The 22,196-nt window shown below is 49.5% G+C and overlaps 1 protein-coding gene across 2 annotated transcripts in view; it reads right to left on the reverse strand.

Moving 5' to 3' along the window:
• LOC121530750 (AT-rich interactive domain-containing protein 3A-like) overlaps positions 1-22,196 on the reverse strand; it is a 263,616-nt gene that overhangs the window by 57,135 nt on the left and 184,285 nt on the right. For both annotated transcript variants that reach the window (XM_041835965.2, XM_041835964.2), the window contains one exon: positions 21,944-22,016. In XM_041835965.2, the coding sequence (XP_041691899.1) occupies positions 21,944-22,016 (73 nt within the window). The remainder of the gene's footprint in view (positions 1-21,943; positions 22,017-22,196) is intronic.

The following is a 22,196-nucleotide window of genomic DNA, read 5'->3' on the forward strand; positions in this document are numbered from 1 at the left end:
GATACTGCTTTCTGACAGATAGCTAGAGGCTAGAGCTGAACTGGCTGTGGTAGCTACTAGCTAATGTAGCTAGCTAGTTCATTCACGTCAGACAGAACTTCAGTCGAGAGGGGATGAAACATTAGCTAACATTACATGTCAGTTACACTACTAGCTCAGCACTGGGAATAAATACTTTTTTTCTTCTGTTAAGTCAAACAGCAGTTACCTTGCCAGCTACATCAGTCAAATAAAGAGTAGCCAGTTTCTGCTCTGCTTGCTTTTACAACTCTGAGAAAACGTGCAACACACAGAGACAGCACCGTGCTGGTCAGAAGCTTTTGCCTTTACACAGCCTGTCCGCACGCTCTGTCGTGTCAGCACGATCCTAAATCCAGCCGGCTGAAACCGGCTAACAGCCTACCTGGTCATGTCCCCCAGCCACAGACGATAAGTAGATAAATAGAGTGAGATAAGCTTTTGGCACATCGGCCATCGCCAGTGAGTGAGCTGAGCATCATTGGGTGAGTCAGTGAAACTGGAAAGCTTTTTCAGGACTATAATTTCCTCCTCATATTGTACAATATGTGTGTCTCCTCCACACACCTAGGCCTAGGCTATTGATGGATTCAAGACAAGGTCGTTTTTATTGATCTCAGTTTGTCAGTGTCAAAGTATCCTGTCATTTTGATTGTTTGTAAGTTATAAAAAAATATTCTGCTAAAGTCTCCAGTAAAATTATGTAGAAATCCATTAAATGCATTTAAAAAGGGCACATTTTTTCTGAACCCTTGGCTACAAAATATTTTCCTCATGTGTGCAACTTCTGCAAGCGGTTCCACACCTCTGCTCTATGCCAGTACGCAAAGCCATGATAATGCATACAACGCTTTATTATAAAGGAGATTTTCTTTCATGTGTTCTGGTACCTAAGAGCACCCCGGGTCACCCCCCTCTCGGGCTCACTGTTTGTTCCAGCAACTCCTAATTTACAAATTAAGCACTGTCTGTAGAGCCTTGCGGTTCGCCGTACCAGGCTGTGATGCGGCTCAACATTATGCTCTCAATAATGCTCCTGTAGAACACTGAGGGCCCTCTTCTTCCAGCATCCTGAGGTTTGAAGAGTCGCTGTCGTGCTTTCTTCACCCCGGTGTCCTTGTGGTTTGACCATTTCAGCTGCTCGGAGATGTGTACACCGAGGAACTTGAATTTTTGCCCATCTCCACGGCGGCCCCATTGATGAGAATGGGGGGGGCGTGCCCAGCCTGGTTCCTCCTGAAGTCCACAATCAGCTCCTTTGTTTAGCTGATGTTGAGGGAGAGGTTATTTTCCTGGCACCATGCCGTCAGAGTGCCTACCTCCTCCCTGTAGGCTGTCTCGTTGTTGTTGGTGATCAGGCCTACTACTGTCAAGTCATCAGAGAACTTGATGATGGAGTTGGAACTGTGTGAGGCCACGTAGTCGTGGGTATACAGAGAATACAGGAGGGGCTGAGGACACACCCTTGTGGGGCCCCCGTGTTGAGGATCAGTGTGGAGGAGGTGATGTTGCCTGCCTTCACCACCTGGGGGCGTCCTGTCAGGAAGTCCAGGACCCAGTTGCATTGGGAGGAGTTCAGACCCAGGGCTGTGAGCTTTGTGGTGAGCTAACAGGGCACTATGGTATTGAAGGCCGAGCTGTAGTCGATGAACAGCATCCTCACATATGCATAACCTTTTGTCCAGGTGGGTAAGGGCAGTGTGCAGTGCAATGGCGATTGCGTCGTCAGTGGATATGTCAGGGCGGTAGGCAAATTGGAGAGGGTCGAGTGTGTTGAGGAGGGAGGAGGTGATATAGTCTTTGACTAGCCTCTCTAAGCACTTCATGATGACAGAAGTGAGAGCTACGGGTCGGTAGTCATTCAGTTCAGTTACTTTCCCTTTCTTGGGCACAGGGATGATAGTGGACATCTTGAAGCAGGTGGGGATAGAGGCCTGAGCTAGGGAGAGATTGAAAATGTCAGAAAACACAACAGCCAGCTGGTCTGTACATGCTCTGAGGGCGCGGCTAGGGATGCCGTCTGGGCCAGCAGCCTTGCGAGGGTTAACACGTTTGAACAACTTACATATGTCCTCCATGGAGACCGTAAGTGCATAGCCCTCGATGTCCTCAGGGGCTCTCCTCTCCTCTCCTCTCCTCTCCTCTCCTCTCCTCTCCTCTCCTCTCCTCTCCTCTCCTCTCCTCTCCTCTCCTCTCCTCTCCTCTCCTCTCCTCTCCTCTCCTCTCCTCTCCTCTCCTCTCCTCTCCTCTCCTCCACCTCCTCTCTTCTCCTCTCCTCCACCTCCTCCTCTCTTCTCCTCTCCTCGGCAGCTCAGAGTCGTCGTTGTGCTAAAAGCGTGAAAAAAAGGTGTTTAGCTCATCCGGTAGTGTGGCGTTGGTGTCCGTGACGTGGCTGGCTTTCTTTTTGTAAACCATGACCGTTAGGATCCCCTGTCACATACGCCTCGTGTCCGACCCCTGAATTGCACTTTGTCCCTATACTTGTGTCTCACCATCTTGATCGATCAGCGTAGGTCGTAGGTCGTATTTGTACTGTTTAACCAAACTATTGTCCCCGGTCACCTTGTCCTGTTTATAAGCAGCATCTCTCTCCTTTAGTTTCCCGACAAGGCTGCCATCAATCCACGGTTTTTGATTCGGGTATGTTTTGAAAGACACTATCAGTATCACATCTATGCATCTGATGTTATCATTGATGCTATCCCAAGAGGCGATCTGGAACATATTCCAGTCCACATGATCAAAACAGTCTTGGAGCGTGGATTCTGATTGGTCAGACCAACGCTGCACAAACCTGATTACCAGAACTTCCCTCTTTAGTCTTTGTTTGTAAGCGGGGAGAAGCAAAATGGAGTCGTGGTCAGATTTGCCAAATGGAGGGCGAGAGAGGGCTTTATACCCATGTTGAAAAGCAGTGGTGAAGCAGTGGTGAAGCGTCACCTTAACACGAGTTGGGCAATCAATGTGTTGGTAATAATTCGGGAGCAGGAACCTCAAATTACTTTTGTTAAAGTCCCCCGCAACAATGAACGCTGCCTCTGGGTACACGGTCTCCAGGTTGTTTAGGATCCAATGAAGATCTTTGAGAGCCTTTTTGGTGTCGGCTTGGGGCAAGATGTACACAGCCATGGCGATATTCCTTGTGAGCTCTCTCGGAAGGTAAAAAGGACAACATTTGAAGACCAGATATTCCAAGTCAGGAGAGCAAAAGCTCTCAAGTTCCTGTATGTTTCCCCCGTCGCACCATGTGTTGTTGGTGATAAAGCAGAGCCCACCACCTTTGTTCTTGCCAGAGAGAGCCCGCTTCCTCTCCGCTCGAAAAAACTGTAAAAACCCACTGGTTGTATATAATCAAATCAAATCAATCAAATCAAATTGTTCAAATCAAATTGTATTTGTCACATGCGCCAACTACAACAGTGAAATGCTTACTTACAAGCCCTTAACCAACAATGCAGTTTTAAGAAAGAATACCAAAACAAAATCACACAAAAATACAATATAAAATAATACGAAATAAAAGTACCAAATAATTAAAGAGCAGCAGTAAAATAACAGTAGTGAGGCTATATACAGGGGGTACCGGTACCGAGTCAATGAGCGGGGGCACCGGTTAGTCGAGGTAATTGAGGTAATATGTACATGTAGGTAGAGTTATTAAAGTGACTATGCATAGATAATAAACAGAGTAGCAGCAGCATAAAAGAGGGGTGGGGGGGCAATGCAAATAGTCTAGGTAGCTATTTGATTAGATGTTCAGGAGTCTTATGGCTTGGGGGTAGAAGCTGTTTAGAAGCTACCCAGGAGCTATAATCCGTCTGGATGTCGGAGGAGAGCCGATCCTCAGCACAGCCTCAGTCTCAGAGTATGTTGCAGAATCCCTTCCCTCTGGAAGGAAATCCTCACTCTGGGTTCGTCAAGTTTATTAAGTAATGATTGAACATTGGAGAGTAGTATGAAAAAAACACAAGTATGCAACTGTAAGTCGCTCTGGATAAGCGCGTCTGCTAAATGACTCAAATGTAAATGTAGTATACTGGGTAATGGAGGGCGGGTTGCTCGGCGTCTTAATCTCACTGAGACCCCGCCACGTCTGCCTCTATGTCAATTCATATTCCAATAGTTCTGCTCGGGGGTATTAAGTATTGCACGAAACAAACTCAGTAAGAACGTTTGAGAAAATGTGAGAATGGTGTCGCATTCCCTCCAATAGAGTTCCTGACTCTTGTAGAATCTATGCCAAGGTACCTTGAAGCTGTTCTGGAGGCTGGTGGAGGCCCAACGCCCTGTTAAGACACTTTATGTTGGTGGTTCCTTTATTTTGGCTGTGTATATGTTGCAGCAAAGCAGTTGACTATTCCCATTATTCAGGTGAATTAAAGCAAAGCAGTTGACTATAACCATTATTCAGGTGAATTAAAGCAAAGCAGTTGACTATAACCATTATTCAGGTGAATTAAAGCAAAGCAGTTGACTATATCCATTAATATGAATTAAAGCAAAGCAGTTGACTATTCCCATTAATATGAATTAAAGCAAAGCAGTTGACTATTATGAATTAAAGCAGTAGAAAATGATGTTGTATGGTGGTATTAAACATTTTGTATTGTAGATATGTAGTGGTGTAATAATGTTATATGATGTACTGTTTTATATTTTGTTTTATGTATGATGTAAGTGCTTTAATGTGTTTGGACCCCAGGAAGAGTAGCTGCTGCTTTGGCAGGAACTAATGGGGATCCTTAATAAATACAAATACAAATTGAACCTTTTTTTTTAGCATGGAGTTTCAATGGTCCCCGATGAGACCAAGGCCTCTTTTTCTAGTGAGCCAGCACTGGGAGAGTCCTGCATGTACGACGTTCAAAAGCATACAACGTAGTAAAACCATACAATACTACAATTTTGTACTACAATTTTGTCGTACAACTTCAACTGCCCTGGAGGCACCAGAGCACCAAGGTGCAGAGAGCTCTGCAGATCATTCCATATATACGGGGCAAAAAAATATATATATAAAAGGAAATGCAGATTTCCCTAATTCTGTAGAGATCAAGAGTTAACCTCTAGAGTTAACCCTGTGATGGGGTCAGGTGACTCGTATGTCTGTAATTGAACATTGAGGTCAGGTGTAGAGGGCTTTATAAACAAAAAGAGAGCAGTGCATTGATCTACGAGAAAGAGCGCCGGCCTACTTTCTGATACAGAATGCAGTGATGTGGTCCTCTGTAGCTCAGCTGGTAGAGCACGGCGCTTGTAACGCCAGGGTAGTGGGTTTGATCCCCGGGACCACCCATATGTAAAAATGTATGCGCACATGACTGTAAGTACAGCAGCCAAATGAATAGGATTTAGGTAATCACAGGCTTCCTGTAGGAAGATGGGCAGCGCTGCAGTGAATCAATGATACTAAACAATGACTGGATCAATACAGGGACATTCTGTACTCATCATGTGGATCAATACAGGGACATTCTGTACTCATCATGTGGATCAATACAGGGACATTCTGTACTCATCATGTGGATCAATACAGGGACATGCTGTACTCATCATGTGGATCAATACAGGGACATTCTGTACTCATCATGTGGATCAATACAGGGACATTCTGTACTCATCATGTGGATCAATACAGGGACATTCTGTACTCATCATGTGGATCAATACAGGGACATGCTGTACTCATCATGTGGATCAATACAGGGACATTCTGTACTCATCATGTGGATCAATACAGGGACATTCTGTACTCATCATGTGGATCAATACAGGGACATTCTGTACTCATCATGTGGATCAATACAGGGACATTCTGTACTCATCATGTGGATCAATACAGGGACATTCTGTACTCATCATGTGGATCAATACAGGGACATTCTGTACTCATCATGTGGATCAATACAGGGACATGCTGTACTCATCATGTGGATCAATACAGGGACATTCTGTACTCATCATGTGGATCTATCCAGGGACATTCTGTACTCATCATGTGGATCAATACAGGGACATGCTGTACTCATCATGTGGATCAATACAGGGACATTCTGTACTCATCATGTGGATCTATCCAGGGACATTCTGTACTCATCATGTGATGTCACTATCGCCAAAGACTTTGAAGTCCTCCACTTTAAAAACAGCATTACCATCATAACCTGGCCCCCAAGCACATCAAGGTAGCATTACATCAACGGACATGATCACAGAAACACTCAACTAATAGTTCAGCCAATGTTTGTCCTACAAATCTTTATGTTACTCAGAAAATATGGAGGACAATATGTACAGTATAGACATAATCTCATCGCAAACAGCTTTAGAAGCAAGAGATTTAATTGGCCCAAAAAAGCTTCTAAAGCCATTTCCTAGTAAACGAGTCAAAACTAAAAGAGGAATCGGACATATTTTAGACAGAGCTGACAAATTGAAGTGTTGTTGCATTAAAGACAGAGTTGGTACTGGACGACCCAATGGGGAGCTGTTTCACCAGAACTAGCCAGCCAATGGGGAGCTGTTTCACCAGAACTAGCCAATGGGGAGCTGTTTCACCAGAACTAGCCAATGGGGAGCTGTTTCACCAGAACTAGCCAATGGGGAGCTGTTTCACCAGAACTAGCCAATGGGGAGCTGTTTCACCAGGGCTAGCCAATGGGGAGCTGTTTCACCAGAACTAGCCAATGGGGAGCTGTTTCACCAGGGCTAGCCAATGGGGAAACAACAACACGACGTGGAGTGATAAAACAGAGCTGCATTCCTGTCGTCAATAATCTTACAAGATGTGATAGACTGGCCCGGTGGTATCCCAGAGAGACTGGCCCGGTGGTATCCCAGAGAGACTGGCCCGGTATCCCAGAGTGACTGGCCCGGTATCCCAGAGAGACTGGCCCGGTATCCCAGAGAGACTGGCCCGGTGGTATCCCAGAGAGACTGGCCCGGTGGTATCCCAGAGAGACTGGCCCGGTGGTATCCCAGAGAGACTGGCCCGGTATCCCAGAGAGACTGGCCCGGTATCCCAGAGAGACTGGCCCGGTATCCCAGAGAGACTGGCCCGGTATCCCAGAGAGACTGGCCCGGTGGTATCCCAGAGAGACTGGCCCGGTATCCCAGAGAGACTGGCCCGGTGGTATCCCAGAGAGACTGGCCCGGTATCCCAGAGAGACTGGCCCGGTGGTATCCCAGAGAGACTGGCCCGGTCGTATCCCAGAGAGACTGGCCCGGTATCCCAGAGAGACTGGCCCGGTGGTATCCCAGAGAGACTGGCCCGGTATCCCAGAGAGACTGGCCCAGTATCCCAGAGAGACTGGCCCGGAATCCCAGAGAGGCAAGGTTAGGGTTAAGGCTCCTCTCCTCTCTCTACCTCTCCTCTCTCTACCGCTCCTCTCTCTACCTCTCCTCTCTTTCTCCCCTCTCCTCTCTCTACCTCTCCTCTCTCTACCGCTCCTCTCTCTACCTCTCATCTCCTCTCTTTATCTACCTCTCCTCTCTTTCTCTCCTCTCCTCTCTCTACCTCTCCTCTCCTCTCTTTCTCCCCTCTCCTCTCTTTCTCCCCTCTCCTCTCTCTACATCTCCTCTCCTCTCTCTACCTCTCCTCTTCTCCCTTCCGCTCCCCACCCTCCTCTGCTCTCCTCTCCTCTCCTCTCCTCTCCTCTCCTCTCCTCTCCCTCTCCTCTCCTCTCCTCTCCTCTCCTCTCCTCTCCTCTCCTCTCCTCTCCTCTCATCTCCTCTCCTCTCCTCCTGTGTATGTGCATTAGGAGGCCGATGTTAGAATTTTACCCAGGCCGTTATTGACACCCTTTAACCAGATGACAGTGATGGAGAGACATTGATTGGTTGGATGTATCCGGTAGAGAGACAGACCACTCTGATTAAGTCTTAAAGACAGACAGAGATACTGCAGATACTGATGATGAACCCTCTCTCTGCCAGCGCTGACAATGTCTCTCTCTGCCAGCGCTGACAATGTCTCTCTCTGCCAGCGCTGACAATGTCTCTCTCTGCCAGCGCTGACAATGTCTCTCTCTGCCAGCACTGACAATGTCTCTCTCTGCCAGCGCTGACAATATCTCTCTCTGCCAGCGCTGACAATGTCTCTCTCTGCCATCTTTCTAAATCCTAAATCAATCAGTAATTGAACAGTTAGACAACAATCCATAAGGTCATAAGCCCTAGTAACTGACTGGCTTCTCCAAACTACATCTGGATCAACTACCCCCCCCCCCCCACACACACACACACACACATACTATCTTTGCTTATTTGCACGACTCCAACACCATAATTAAGTTTGCCGACGACACAACAGTGGTAGAACTGATCACCGACAACGATGAGACAGCCTATAGGGAGGAGGTCAGAGGCCTGGCCGTGTGGTGCCAGGACAACAACCTCTCCCTCAACGTGACCAAGACAAAGGAGATGATTGTGGACTACAGGAAAAAAAAAGAGGAATGAGCACGCCCCCATTCTCATCGACGGGGCTGTAGTGGAACAGGTTGAGAGCTTCAAGTTCCTTGGTGTCCACATCACCGACAAACTATCATGGTCCAAACACACCAAGACAGTCGTGAAGAGGGCACGACAAAGCCTATTCCCCCTCAGGAGACTGAAAAGATTTGGCATGGGTCCTCAGATCCTCAAAAAGTTATACAGCTGCACCATCGAGAGCATCCTGACTGGTTGCATCACCGCCTGGTATGGCAACTGCTCTGCCTCCGACCTACAGAGGGTAGTGCATACGGCCCAGTACATCACTGGGGCCAAGCTTCCTGCCATCCAGGACCTCTATACCAGGCGGTGTCAGAGGAAGGCCCTCAAAATTGTCAAAGACTCCAGCCACCCTAGTCATAGACTGTTCTCTCTGCTACTGCACGGCAAGCGGTACCGGAGCGCCAAGTCTAGGTCCAAAAGGCTTCTCAACAGCTTCTACCCCCAAGCCATAAGACTCCTGAACAGCTAATCATGGCTACCCGGACTATTTGCACTTATAATTCACTGTATCACAAATCCAGTGGGTCAGAAGTTTACATACACTAAGTTGACTGTGCCTTTAAACAGCTTGGAAAATTCCAGAAAATTATGTCATGACATTAGAAGCTTCTGATAGGCTAATTGACATCATTTGAGTCAATTGGAGGTGTACCTGTGGATGTATTTCAAGGCCTACCTTCAAACTCAGTGCCTCTTTGCTTGACATCATGGGATCTTCAAAAGAAATCAGCCAAGACCTCAGAAAAAAATTTGTAGACCTCCACAAGTCTGGTTCATGCTTGGGAGCAATTTCCAAACGACTGAAGGTACCACGTTCATCTGTACAAACAATAGTACACAAGTGTGGTCCTCTGTAGCTCAGCTGGTAGAGCACGGCGCTTGTAACGCCAAGGTAGTGGGTTCGAACCCCGGGACCACCCATACACTAAAAAATGTATGCACGCATGACTGTAAGTCGCTTTGGATAAAAGTGTCTGCTAAATGGCATATTATTATTATTAAGTATAAACACCATGGGACCACGCAGCCGTCATTCCGCTCAGGAAGGAGACACGTTCTGTCTCCTAGAGATTAACGTACTTTGGTGCAAATCAATCCCAGAACAACAGCAAAGGACCTTATGAAGATGCTGGAGGAAACAGGTACAAAAGTATCTATATCCACAGTAAAATGAGTCCTATATCGACATAACCTGAAAGGCCGCTCAGCAAGGAAGAAGCCTCTGCTCCAAAACCGCCACAAAAAAGCCAGACTCCAGTTTGAAACTGCACATGGGGACGAAGATTGTACTTTTTGGAGAAATGTCCTCTGGTCTGATTAAACAAAAATAGAACTGTTTGGCCATAATGACCATCGTTATGTTTGGAGGAAAAAGGGGGTTTCTTGCAAGTCGAAGAACAGCATCCCAACAGTGAAGCACGGGGGTGACAGCATCATGCTGTGGGGGTGCTTTGCTGCAGGAGGGACAGGTGCACTTAACAAAATAAATGAGGAAGGAAAATGATGTGGTTATATTAAAGCAACATCTCAAGACATCAGTCAGGAAGTTAAAGCTTGGTCGCAAATGGGTCTTCCAAATAGACAATGACCCCAAGCATACTTCCAAAGTTGTGGCAAAATGGCTTAAGGACAACAAAGTCAAGGTATTGGAGTGGCCATCACAAAGCCCTGACCTCAATCCTATAGAAAATGTGTGGGCAGAACTGAAAAAGCGTGTGCGAGCAAGGAGGCCTACAAACCTGACTCAGTTACACCAGCCCTGTCAGGAGGAATGGGCCAAAATTCACCCAACTTATTGTGGGAAGCTTGTGGAAAGCTACCCGAAACGTTTGACCCAAGTTAAACAATTTCAGGCAATGCTACCAAATACTAATTGAGTGTATGTAAACTTCTGACCCACTGGGAATAAATAAAAGCTTAAATAAATCATTCTCTCTACTATTATTCTGACATTTCACATTCTTAAAATAAAGTGGTGATCCTAACTGACCTAAGACAGTGAATTTTTAACAGGATTAAATGTCAGGAATTGTGAAAAACTGAGTTTAAATGTATTTGGCTAAGGTGTATGTAAACCTGCCACAAATGTTCTATAGGATTGAGGTCAGGGCTTTGTGATGGCTTGCAAGCCACCCCCTTTTTCCTCCAAACATAACATCCTTGGCCTTCCCGTGACACCTCCATGTCCTTGTTCAGCCACGACTCTGTGAAACATAGGATATTACAATTCTTCAGGTCCCGTTGATAGGATAGTCTGGAACGGAGCTCCTTCCAGTGATTGTACGTTCGCCTACGTAGTTTCGTCAGAAACCACCCCGCACTTCGGCCGTCTGTTCCTTTTCCGAGTCTCAGGGATCAGGGGCCTGGTCCACCCCCGAGCAGTATGTCCTGCGCCTGCCAACTCTTTGAAGTAGAAATCTTCTTCCAAAATCGAGGTTAGTTATTGCTGTTCTGATGTCAAGGAGCTCTTTTCGGTCGTAGGAAATGATGGCGGAAACATTATGTACAAAACAAGTTATGATCAGCGAAAAAATAAATAAAAAACACACAAAATAGCTGAACTGGTCAGGAGCCCATTCCTAATTATTTTGACCAGAATGATCGTAGGCTCTACCTCTAGCCACGCCTTAAACTGTCCAACACTTCCATTAATGGATTAAAGAGAGGAATATCCTCTGACTGAAGGACTGGAGGTATTTGCAGGATGCAAATAGGGTGCCATTCTCTGGTCTAAAGTAGTGCACTATATAGTGAATAGGGTGCCATTCTCTGGTCTAAAGCAGTGCACTATATAGGGAATAGGGTGCCATTCTCTGGTCTAAAATAGTGCACTATATAGGGAATAGGGTGCCATTCTCTGGTCTAAAGTAGTGCACTATATAGGGAATAGGGTGCCATTTGGGATGTAACCACAGTATTAGGCAGTCATATCTCAGAGGCTGAATGCATTGTGGCAGTTTGAACTAAACAGCTCTGAACTGATGCGTTCATTTCTCACCACGTTTGTCAGAAAGTTGTGATTGATTTCCAGGCTGAGAGTAAAGAACATCGATCTGGATCCCTGCTGTACATAGTTGATGTGGCCTTTGCTTTTCCATTTGGAAAAAATAAACATTTCATTTTGCTTTAGTGTGAGGCGAACAGGAAAACCAATCACTGAAGGTATTGTTCCTTTAATTAAAATTGTCAACTATTGCATCATCTTTACAAACCACAGTTGGTATTAGTTTAACTTAAAACTAGGGCGCAGAGTGGAGCGGAGGGGTTAAAAGTAATCTCTTGCACAAATCCATTACTTACAACAACATGAATAATAATAATTCATGTGTTTTTTTATACCCCAAGACAAAAGACCACCTAGGCAGACCACAAATGCAAAAACTAATATAGAAACAAATGTCACTAAACTTAGCCCGCATATCTTAAAGAAAGCCTAACCCAAAATAACAAAAACATGCCGACACGCAAGTCCCTGTTCTCAAAATATAGGCCTGTCACTAACCAGGTTTACATTCAAACTTTTTGTGCGCGTAAAGTACATGATGCAAAAAACATTTCACAAAAGGAAACAGGAAATTTGTCGGTAAACTTTACAAATGTCGACAAAACAAAATACGCTAGACAAGGTGGGATCTTTTTGTGTCGGTCAAATGAATTATGCGAAATGGCGGTGGAAACGCTTTTATCCACAAATATTGATATAATAACCATCATATCGAAGTAAACTTGGAGTCACGCGATGACATGTTGTGTGGTCCTCCCACTACGACTCAGGAAACCATGCAGTTTATTAAGCTACAGATGAAATAAGTAATGATGAACTTCACAGGTGAAAGTGCAAAGTCTTCACAGGTGAAAGTGCAAAGTGATGAGCTTGATGCTCCTTTCCAATAAATATCCAGGGTCTTATTCTGGTGACACTCTGCATAAGAGTGTCTGCTAAATGACTAAAATGTATCTGCCAGCTCTTGGCACGAGCCAGTACCATCAGTAGAGTGTAAAATGCGATGGAAACCCATTTAACTTGTATTTTTTATTCGGTACGTGGGAATTTAACTGTGAAAGTAATTTTTATGTGCACTATGTCATCACGCACATACTTTTATCTGCAACAAGTCAATTTGATGAAAATATCTCTGGTGGGAAAATGCACATATTTTATTCATGCAGATTTTAGAATATTCGCATGAAAATCTGTTGCCAATTGGATGGAAACCTTGCTACTGTGTCCAATCCTTGTGTCTCTACTCTCCTGTGGGTGGCTACTTCCTGATCTTACACAGGCTGATCTCCCAGGCTGATCTCCCAGGCTGATCTCCCAATATACATTTACATACATTTTAGTCATTTAGCAGACGCTCTTATCCAGAGCGACTTACAGGAGCAATTAGGGTTAAGTGCCTTGCTCAAGGGCACATTTACGTCATTTAGCAGACGCTCTTATCCAGAGCGACTACAAATTGGTGCATTCACCCTATACAGTTGTATATCAAATTTTCATCACCCTGTTGTTGCACAGCAGGAAATGCAAACTTGTAGTGTAGTCGAGGTTTCAAAAAAAGGCTTCTAAAGTTTTTAATTTCCACTATAAAATGTCAGGCTTGATTTGCCCTAACTAATAATGTATTAATTATAATCACACAATAACTCACATTTCCTGATAATTTTCCTGTTGTGACAGACTTGTCAGACTGTTCAAAAGTAGTGTACTATATAGGGAATAGGGTGCCATTCTCTGGTCTAAAGTAGTGCACTATATAGGGAATAGGGTGCCATTCTCTGGTCTAAAGTAGTGCACTATATAGGGAATAGGGTGCCATTCTCTGGTCTAAAGTAGTGCACTATATAGGGAATAGGGTGCCATTCTCTGGTCTAAAGTAGTGCACTATATAGGGAATAGGGTGCCATTCTCTGGTCTAAAGTAGTGTACTATATATGTAACGATCCCGGCAGTCTGAGTCGGGTCCTGTCTGGTGACCAGTGTTTTGGGTTCGTAGTCTCCTGTTTCCCGAGGGTTCGGGAACGCTCCGTGGAGCTCTCTGGTTTTCCGCACCTGCATCCCGTCAGCAATCTGCACACCTGGCCCTCATCATCACCTTTTTTAGGTTCTGGCCAAACCTCCAGTTCCTGCCGGATCGTTAGCCATGAACATCACACGTCCGGAACCTTCACCCCACCTCTGCCTGATGGTCGGCGGCTGCCGAGCCATCACTGGACCCAGTACTGCACCCCCAACTACTCAACCACGCCGCCCGCTCAGTCCCTGGATTATTCTGCACCTTTTGTCGTATCTAATAAACCCTCACCTTCGTTCAACTCTCCTTGTCCTGGTCTGCTTTTGGGTTCTGGCTGAGGGAACTGTGACAGAACGATCCGGCCAAATATGAACCCAGCGGACCTGGACTCTGTTCGCCATGCCATTACCCAGCAGGAGAAGATGTTGGGCCAGCATAGCATGGTACTACAGGAGATCGCGTTGTCAGTTCGGAACCTTTCTACCGGCCTGACGGAGGTCCAGAACCAACGCCAGTGTCCGGTGGAGGACCCACTACCGGTTTCACCCATCTCGCCTGCCGCTTCTGAAGTTGTGTCCCTCCGTGAGCCCAAGGTTCCGACGCCGGATAAGTATGAGGGGGAGCTGGGAAGATGCCGTTCCTTCCTTATGCAGTGTGGATTAGTGTTCGATCTACAGCCCTACTCTTATGCCACTGACAAGGCTAGGATAGCCTTTTTGATTGAGTTGCTGCGTGGTCGAGCGCTGGAGTGGGCTTCAGCCGTTTGGGAACGACAGGATCCCTGCATGGCTTCATACCAGGGGTTCACGGCCGAGATGAGGAAGCTCTTCGACCATTCCGTCCGAGGGAGGGACGCAGCTAGGCGTCTGTTTTCTCTTCACCAAGGAACTCGCAGCGTGGGCCGACTTCGTGATCGAGTTCAAGACGTTGGCTGTGGAGAGTGGATGGAACGAGGAGTCTTTGCAAGCGGCCTTTTACCAGGGCCTGTCGGAGCAGCTCAAGGATGAGTTGATCTCCTATCCGGAGCCTAGTGACCTGGACAGCTTGGTAGCCTTGTCTATTCGGGTGGATAATCGAGTCCGAGAGCGAAGGAGGGAGAAGCAATGGGGTCCGTCCAATCGATCAGCTTCTCAGTTCCCAGTCGGGTCGGGTGGTGGACCAGAACACGTCGATCATTCTCCACCACTAAGGATTAGTGGAGAGGACCTCTCTCCCGATTCTGAACCCATGCAAGTGGGGCGGCACGGGTTAACCAAGGAGGAGCGCCAACATAGACGTAAGACCAACTGCTGCCTCTACTGTGGTCGCTCGGGACAGTACATCTCCACTTGTTCCCGGCGGTCGTCAAACTGCCCGGCTCGCTAAAGTTGGGAGGACTTTTAGCGAGCCAGTTTCAACCTCTCAGTACCTCTGTCAGACCCCGCTTCCCGGCTACCCTTGTGAACAGGAATCAGAGCTTAGCGCTTAACGCTTTTATCGATTCAGGTGCCGATGGAAGCTTTCTTGATGCCGAGTTGGTGGAACAGCTGGGGCTTTCCAAGGAGCAATTGCGGAAGCCATTGAAGCGACCACTCTGAACGGCAGTAGTCTGGCACGTATCACGATGAGGACTGAACCGGTTAAGATGCGGTTGTCGGGGAATCATTCTGAGATGATTTCATTTTTCATTCTGCCGTCTTCCCATGTTCCTCTGGTCCTTGGATACCCCTGGCTGAAGGAACACAATCCCACGTTCGATTGGGTGACGGGCAAGGTAACGAGTTGGAGCCTTGATTGTCATGCTAACTGTCTCAAGACTGCCTGCCCCCATTCGGTTCCCAGTCAGGTGATTGAGGCTAAACCCCCAGATTTGTCCCTGGTTCCCGAGACATATCACGATTTGGGGAAGTTTTCAGTAAGCAGAAGGCTCTGTCACTTCCTCCCCACCGACCATATGATTGTGCCATCAACCTGGTTCCTGGAGCTGTCTACCCCAAGGGAAGGTTATACAGTATCTCCCGACCTGAACGTGAGGCGTTGGAGACCTACATCAAGGAGTCCCTAGCTGCTGGTCTCGTTCGGTCCCTCGTCATCACCCCTGGGGTCAGGATTCTTCTTTGTGGGAAAGAAGGATGGCTCTCTTCGACCGTGTATTGATTATCGGGGGGTTGAATGACATCACGGTCAAGAACAAGTATCCCCTGCCCTTGATGAGTTCTGCCTTCGACTCCTTACAGGGTGCTACGGTGTTCACCAAGCTAGACCTACGCAATGCGTATCACCTGGTCCGGATCAGAGAGGGGGACGAGTGGTTGACGGGTTTCAATACACCGATGGGTCACTTCGAGTATCAGGTGATGCCGTTTGGACTGACCAATGCTCCAGCGGTATTCCAGAGTATGGTGAACGACGTCCTGAGAGATATGATCGGTCTCTTCGTGTTTGTTTACCTGGATGACATTCTGATCTTCTCGAAGGAACCTTCCGACCACGTCCAGCATGTCCGGCAGGTTCTGCAGCGATTGTTGGAGAATCGCCTGTTCGTGAAGGCCGAGAAGTGCGAGTTTCACGCCCACACTACATCCTTTCTCGGGTACATCATCTCCAGGGGTGAGATTAGGATGGATCAGGAGAAGGTTAGAGCGGTTCTGGAATGGGCCCAGCCCGGTACGAGATTGCAACTCCAGAGATTTTTGGGGTTTGCGAATTTCTACCGCAGATTCATCCGGGATTACAGCCGTGTGGCCGCTCCATTAACTGCCTTGACTTCCAGTATCAGGACCTTCAAGTGGAATCCGGAGGCGGATCGAGCGTTTCTGGATTTGAAGAGGCGATTCACCAACGCACCGATTCTCTCTCAACCGGACACGGCCCGTCAGTTCGTCGTTGAAGTGGACGCGCGTCTGATGTGGGAGTTGGCGCCATCCTGTCGCAGCGATGCTCCACGGACAGTAAACTCCATCCCTGCGCCTACTACTCTCGTCGCCTTTCGCCTGCCGAGAGGAATTACGATGTGGGTAACCGGGAGCTTCTCGCGGTGAAACTTGCCTTGGAGGAGTGGCGCCACTGGTTGGAGGGGGCGGAGCAACCGTTTATTGTCTGGACTGACCACAAGAATCTTGCTTACGTGCAATCGGCTAAACGTCTCAACTCCCGTCAGGCCAGGTGGGCGTTGTTTTTCGGACGATTCAAGTTTGCCCTGACGTTCCGACCTGGATCTAAGAACGGCAAGGCGGACGCCTTGTCCCGGATGTTCTCCAAGACGGAGGAGAGTGGGTCCAAGACCGAGACTATTCTCCCCGGAACTGCGTCGTGGGAGCAGTGATGTGGAAGATTGAGGAGGAGGTGCTGGCGGCCCTTCGGACTCAGCCCGGTCCCGGTAACGGTCCACCCGGTCGGTTGTTTGTGCCTGAGTCGGTTCGTCCTGCTGTCCTCAAATGGTCCCACGCCAGCAAGATGGCTTGTCACCCTGGCGTGGCTCGGACAATGGCGTTTCTTCGCAGACGTTTTTGGTGGCCTGCCATGGCCGAGGATACTCGGGGTTTTGTTGCTGCCTGTCCAGTGTGTGCGCAGAATAAGAGTACCAATCGGCCCAGCTCTGGACTACTTCACCCCCTTCCTATTCCCCGGCGTCCATGGTCGCATCTGGCCCTGGACTTCGTCACGGGGTTGCCCGCTTCTGAGGGGAACACGGTCGTTCTGACTATCGTGGACAGATTCAGCAAGTTCGCCCACTTTGTGCCTATTGCCAAGCTTCCCTCTGCCTCGGAGACGTCCGAGATCCTGGTTAGGGAGGTTTTCAGGGTCCACGGTTTGCCCAGTGATATCGTTTCCGACCGTGGCCCTCAGTTTACCTCTGCTGTCTGGAAGTCCTTCTGTTTGGCCATTGGAGCTACAGTCAGTCTCACATCTGGTTTTCACCCCCAATCCAATGGTCAGGCGGAGAGAGCCAACCAGAAGATGGAATCCACGCTACGCTGTCTGGTCTCTTCCAACCCCACCTCCTGGGCCTCTCAGTTGCCTTGGGTTGAGTATGCCCACAATACTCTCCCTACATCTGCCACTGGGATGTCTCCCTTCCAGTGCCTGTATGGCTACCAACCTCCCCTGTTCCCTTCTCAGGAGAGGGAGCTATCAGTGCCTTCTGTTCAGGCTCATATTCGTCGTTGCCACCGGACCTGGCATCGGGCCAGAAAGGCACTCCTTAGAGGTTCGGATCGGTATCAGCTCCAGGCGAATCGTCGCCGGATCCCCGCTCCCACCTATACCATCGGAGATAGGGTTTGGTTGGCCACACGGGATCTTCCGTTACGGACTGAGTCTAGGAAGTTGTTACCGAAGTTCATTGGTCCGTTTGTGGTGGAGAAGGTGATCAATCCGGTGGCAGTTCGACTCAAACTACCGAGGACGCTCAGAGTCCATCCCACCTTTCATGTCTCCTGCCTCAAGCCTGTCTTCCTCAGTCCTCTGTTGCCTCCTCCGCCTCCTCCTCCTCCTCCTCGGATGATCGGAGGTGGTCCTGCCTACACGGTGCGTCGCATCATGGATTCCAGACGGCGGGGCCGGGGTTTCCAGTATCTCGTGGACTGGGAGGGGTATGGTCCTGAAGAGAGGAGTTGGATTCCGCGGCGACAGGTCCTAGATGCTGACCTCATCAGGGATTTCTACCGCCTCCATCCTGGCGCTCCGGGAGGTCCGCCCGGGGGCGTTCGTCGGAGGGGGGGTACTGTAACGATCCCGGCAGTCTGAGTCGGGTCCTGTCTGGTGACCAGTGTTTTGGGTTCGTAGTCTCCTGTTTCCCGAGGGTTCGGGAACGCTCCGGGGAGCTCTCTGGTTTTCCGCACCTGCATCCCGTCAGCAATCTGCACACCTGGCCCTCATCATCACCCTTTTTAGGTTCTGGCCAAACCTCCAGTTCCTGCCGGATCGTTAGCCATGAACATCACACGTCCGGAACCTTCACCCCACCTCTGCCTGATGGTCGGCGGCTGCCGAGCCATCACTGGACCCAGTACTGCACCCCCAACTACTCAACCACGCCGCCCGCTCAGTCCCTGGATTATTCTGCACCTTTTGTCGTATCTAATAAACCCTCACCTTCGTTCAACTCTCCTTGTCCTGGTCTGCTTTTGGGTTCTGGCTGAGGGAACTGTGACAATATAGGGGAATAGGGTGCCATTCTCTGGTCAAAAGTAGTGCACTATATAGGGAACAGGGTGCCATTCTCTGGTCTAAAGTAGTGCACTATATAGGGAATAGGGTGCCATTCTCTGGTCTAAAGTAGTGCACTATATAGGGAATAGGGTGCCATTCTCTGGTCTAAAGTAGTGCACTATATAGGGAATAGGGTGCCATTCTCTGGTCTAAAGTAGTGTACTATATAGGGAATAGGGTGCCATTCTCTGGTCTAAAGTAGTGCACTATATAGGGAATAGGGTGCCATTCTCTGGTCTAAAGTAGTGCACTATATAGGGAATAGGGTGCCATTCTCTGGTCTAAAGTAGTGCACTATATAGGGAATAGGGTGCCATTCTCTGGTCTAAAGTAGTGTACTATATAGGGAATAGGGTGTCATTTGGGACGTAACCGTTTCACCTATAAAGAAGTGTGGGGGCCGGGGCCCTCCCCTCCACTGCCCTCCCATCTGCTCCCCTCTGATCCACTCTACTCCCCTCCGTTCCCCTCCCCTCCCCTCCCCTACCCTCCCCTCGAATCTGCTCCCCTCCCCTCCCCTCCCCTCCCCTCCTCTCCGCCCCACTCCCCTCCGCTCCCCTCCCCTCCCCTCTGCTCCCCTCTAATCTCCTCTGCTCCCCTCTAATCCACTCTCCTCCCCTCCGCTCCCCTCCCCTCCGCTCCGCTCCCCTCCGCTCTGATCCCCTCCCCACTGCTCCCTTCACCTCCGCTCTGATCCCTCCCTCCCCTCCCCTCCCCTCCCCTCCCCTCCGCTCTGATCCCCTCCGCCCCACTCCCTCCGCTCCCCTCCCTCCGATCCACTCCCCTCCCCTCCGCTCTGATCCCCTCCGCCCCACTCCCCTCCGCTCCCCTCCGCTCCCCTCCACTCCCCTCCGCTCCCCCCCACTCCGCTCCCCTCACCTCCGCTCTGATCCGCTCCACTCTAATCCCTTCCTCTCTTCTCCACTCCGCGCCAGTCCCCTCCAATCCTCTCCCCTCCTCTCCGCTCCACTCCGCTCTCCTCCCCTCTGCTTCCCTCCGCTCTGCTCTGCTCTGCTCCCCTATCCTCCACTCTCCTCCGCTCTGCTCTGATCCCTTCCCTTCCCCTCCCCTCATGACCCTCCGCTCCGCTCCGCTACCCTCCCCTTCCCTCTAATCCGCTCTGCTCCCCTCCCCTCCGCTCCCCTCTAATGATCTCTGCTCCCCTCCGCTCTGCTCCGCTCTCCTCCACTCCCCTCCACCCTGCTCCCCTCCCCTCTGCTCCCCTCCCCTCTGCTCCCCTCCGCTCTGCTCCGCTCTCCTCCACTCCCCTCCACTCTGATCCCCTCCGCTCTGCTTTGATCCCTTCCCTTCCCCTTTCATCCGCTCCCCTCCCCTCATCTCCGCTCTGATCCCCTCCGCTCTCCTCTCCTCTGCGCTGATCTGCTCCACTCTGCTCCCCTCCTCTCCCCTCCGCTCTGCTCCCTCCCCTCCGCTCCCCTTTAATCTGCTCCGCTCCCCTCCCCTCCTCTCTAATCCGCTCCCCTCCCCTCCTCTCTAATCCGCTCCCCTCCCCTCCTCTCTAATCCGCTCCACTCCCCTCCCCTCTGCTCCCATCTAATCTGCTCCGCTCCCCTCCGCTCTGATCCCCTCCCCCCCGCTCTACTCCCCTCCCTTCCACTCCCCTCTGCTCCCCTCTAATCCGCTCCACTCCGCTCCCTCCTCCCCTCCCCTCCCTCCCCTCCCCCTCCCTCCACTACCCACCCCTCCACTCTGATCCACTCCGCTCCGCTCTGATCCCCTCCGCTCCCCTCCCCTCCACTTTGCTCCCCTCCGCTCTGATACACTCTGCTCCGCTCCCCTCTGCTCCACTCTGCTCCCCTCCCCTCCGCTCTGCTCAGCTCCCCTCCCCTCGCCTCCACTCTCCTCCCCTCCGCTCCCCTCCTCTCTGCTCCCCTCCACTCCGCTCTGCTCCTCTCAGCTCCCCTCCCCTCCACTACCCTCCCCTCCCCTCCGCTCTACTCCCCTAATCTCCACTCCGCTCCCCTCCACTCTGATCCCCTCCGCTCTGCTCTTTGCCCTCCCTTCTGCTCTGCTCTGCTCCCCTCCGCTCCCCTCCCCTCCCCTCCCCACCGCTCAACTCCCCTCTCCCCTCCGCTCTGCTCAGCTCTGCTCCCCTCCCCTCCCCTTCCCTCCCCTCATTATAACATGGCAGGCCAGTGAATACCAGGATGTTGCCCTCCCCTTCCCCCCTCCTGGCCTGTTCACACATAATGTCTGCATCCCACATAGTACTCTGTTCCCTACATAGTCCACTACCTATAAAGGGAATAGGGTGCTATTCAGGATGCAGAATAATAAAACAAACAGAACCGCCAGTAGAGTTGTTGATGCGATGGAGGGGGTTGCGTTGAGGGGTTGGTTAGCGTGCCACTGTTGTATCAAACACCCCCCTCTCTCCCCCTCTCTCCCTGGGCAGGAAACAGCGCCAGACCTTATCACAAATACCATCCAGGGTCTGGGGTCTTTCAAAACACACATTCTCCTATCAAACACCTGCAGCATCTGTGTTTTCACAAGGCAGACAGACAGACAGACAGACAGACAGGCAGGCAGGCAGGCAGGCAGGCAGGCAGGCAGGCAGGCAGGCAGGCAGGCAGGCAGGCAGGCAGGCAGACAGACAGACAGACAGACAGACAGGCAGGCAGGCAGACAGACAGACAGACAGACAGACAGACAGACAGACAGACAGACAGACAGACAGACAGACAGACAGACAGACAGACAGACAGACAGACAGACAGACAGACAGACAGACAGACAGACAGACAGACAGACAGACAGACAGACAGACAGACAGACAGACAGACAGACAGACAGACAGACAGACAGACAGACAGACAGACAGACAGACAGACAGACAGACAGACAGACAGGCAGGCAGGCAGGCAGGCAGGCAGGCAGACAGGCAGACAGGCAGGCAGGCAGACAGGCAACTTTTGCTTTTGAGTTATGGATGTCATACTATCAACAAACTATCTGTTTAATAGCAACTGTTTGCTAAGGTTAAGGTTAGGGTTAGGTTTAGAAAAAGGGTAAGTGTAAGGGTTAAGGTTAGGGTTAGGATAAGGGTTAAGGTTAAGGTTAGTAGATACTTAGTTAAAATCATACTGTCTCTAGATAGTCTGTAGAGCATACCTTGTTACCTTGTTACCTTGTTATTATTATTATTATTATTATTATTATTATTATTATATAATGATGATATATTAATAACAACTCACCTCTCTTCTGCATAAAACTGAAGAGGTCATCAAGAAACTCTTTCCTCTTGTCATCATTATCCAACTCGTACAACTAGAAGACAATAAAAGGGAGATTAGATAACAGTCTGATTAAACCTGGCCTCAAGGCAAACGTCCCACAAACAAGATCATTGAAACGTTCATTCATGTTCCTTCTATTAGTTCATTCCTACTGTATTGAAGTCATTTCAAACTGTGAAATATGTATAAGAAAACAATGTCCATGATTAAA

Source organism: Coregonus clupeaformis, unplaced genomic scaffold (genome assembly GCF_020615455.1).
Source record: "Coregonus clupeaformis isolate EN_2021a unplaced genomic scaffold, ASM2061545v1 scaf0002, whole genome shotgun sequence".
NCBI lineage: Eukaryota > Metazoa > Chordata > Actinopteri > Salmoniformes > Salmonidae > Coregonus > Coregonus clupeaformis.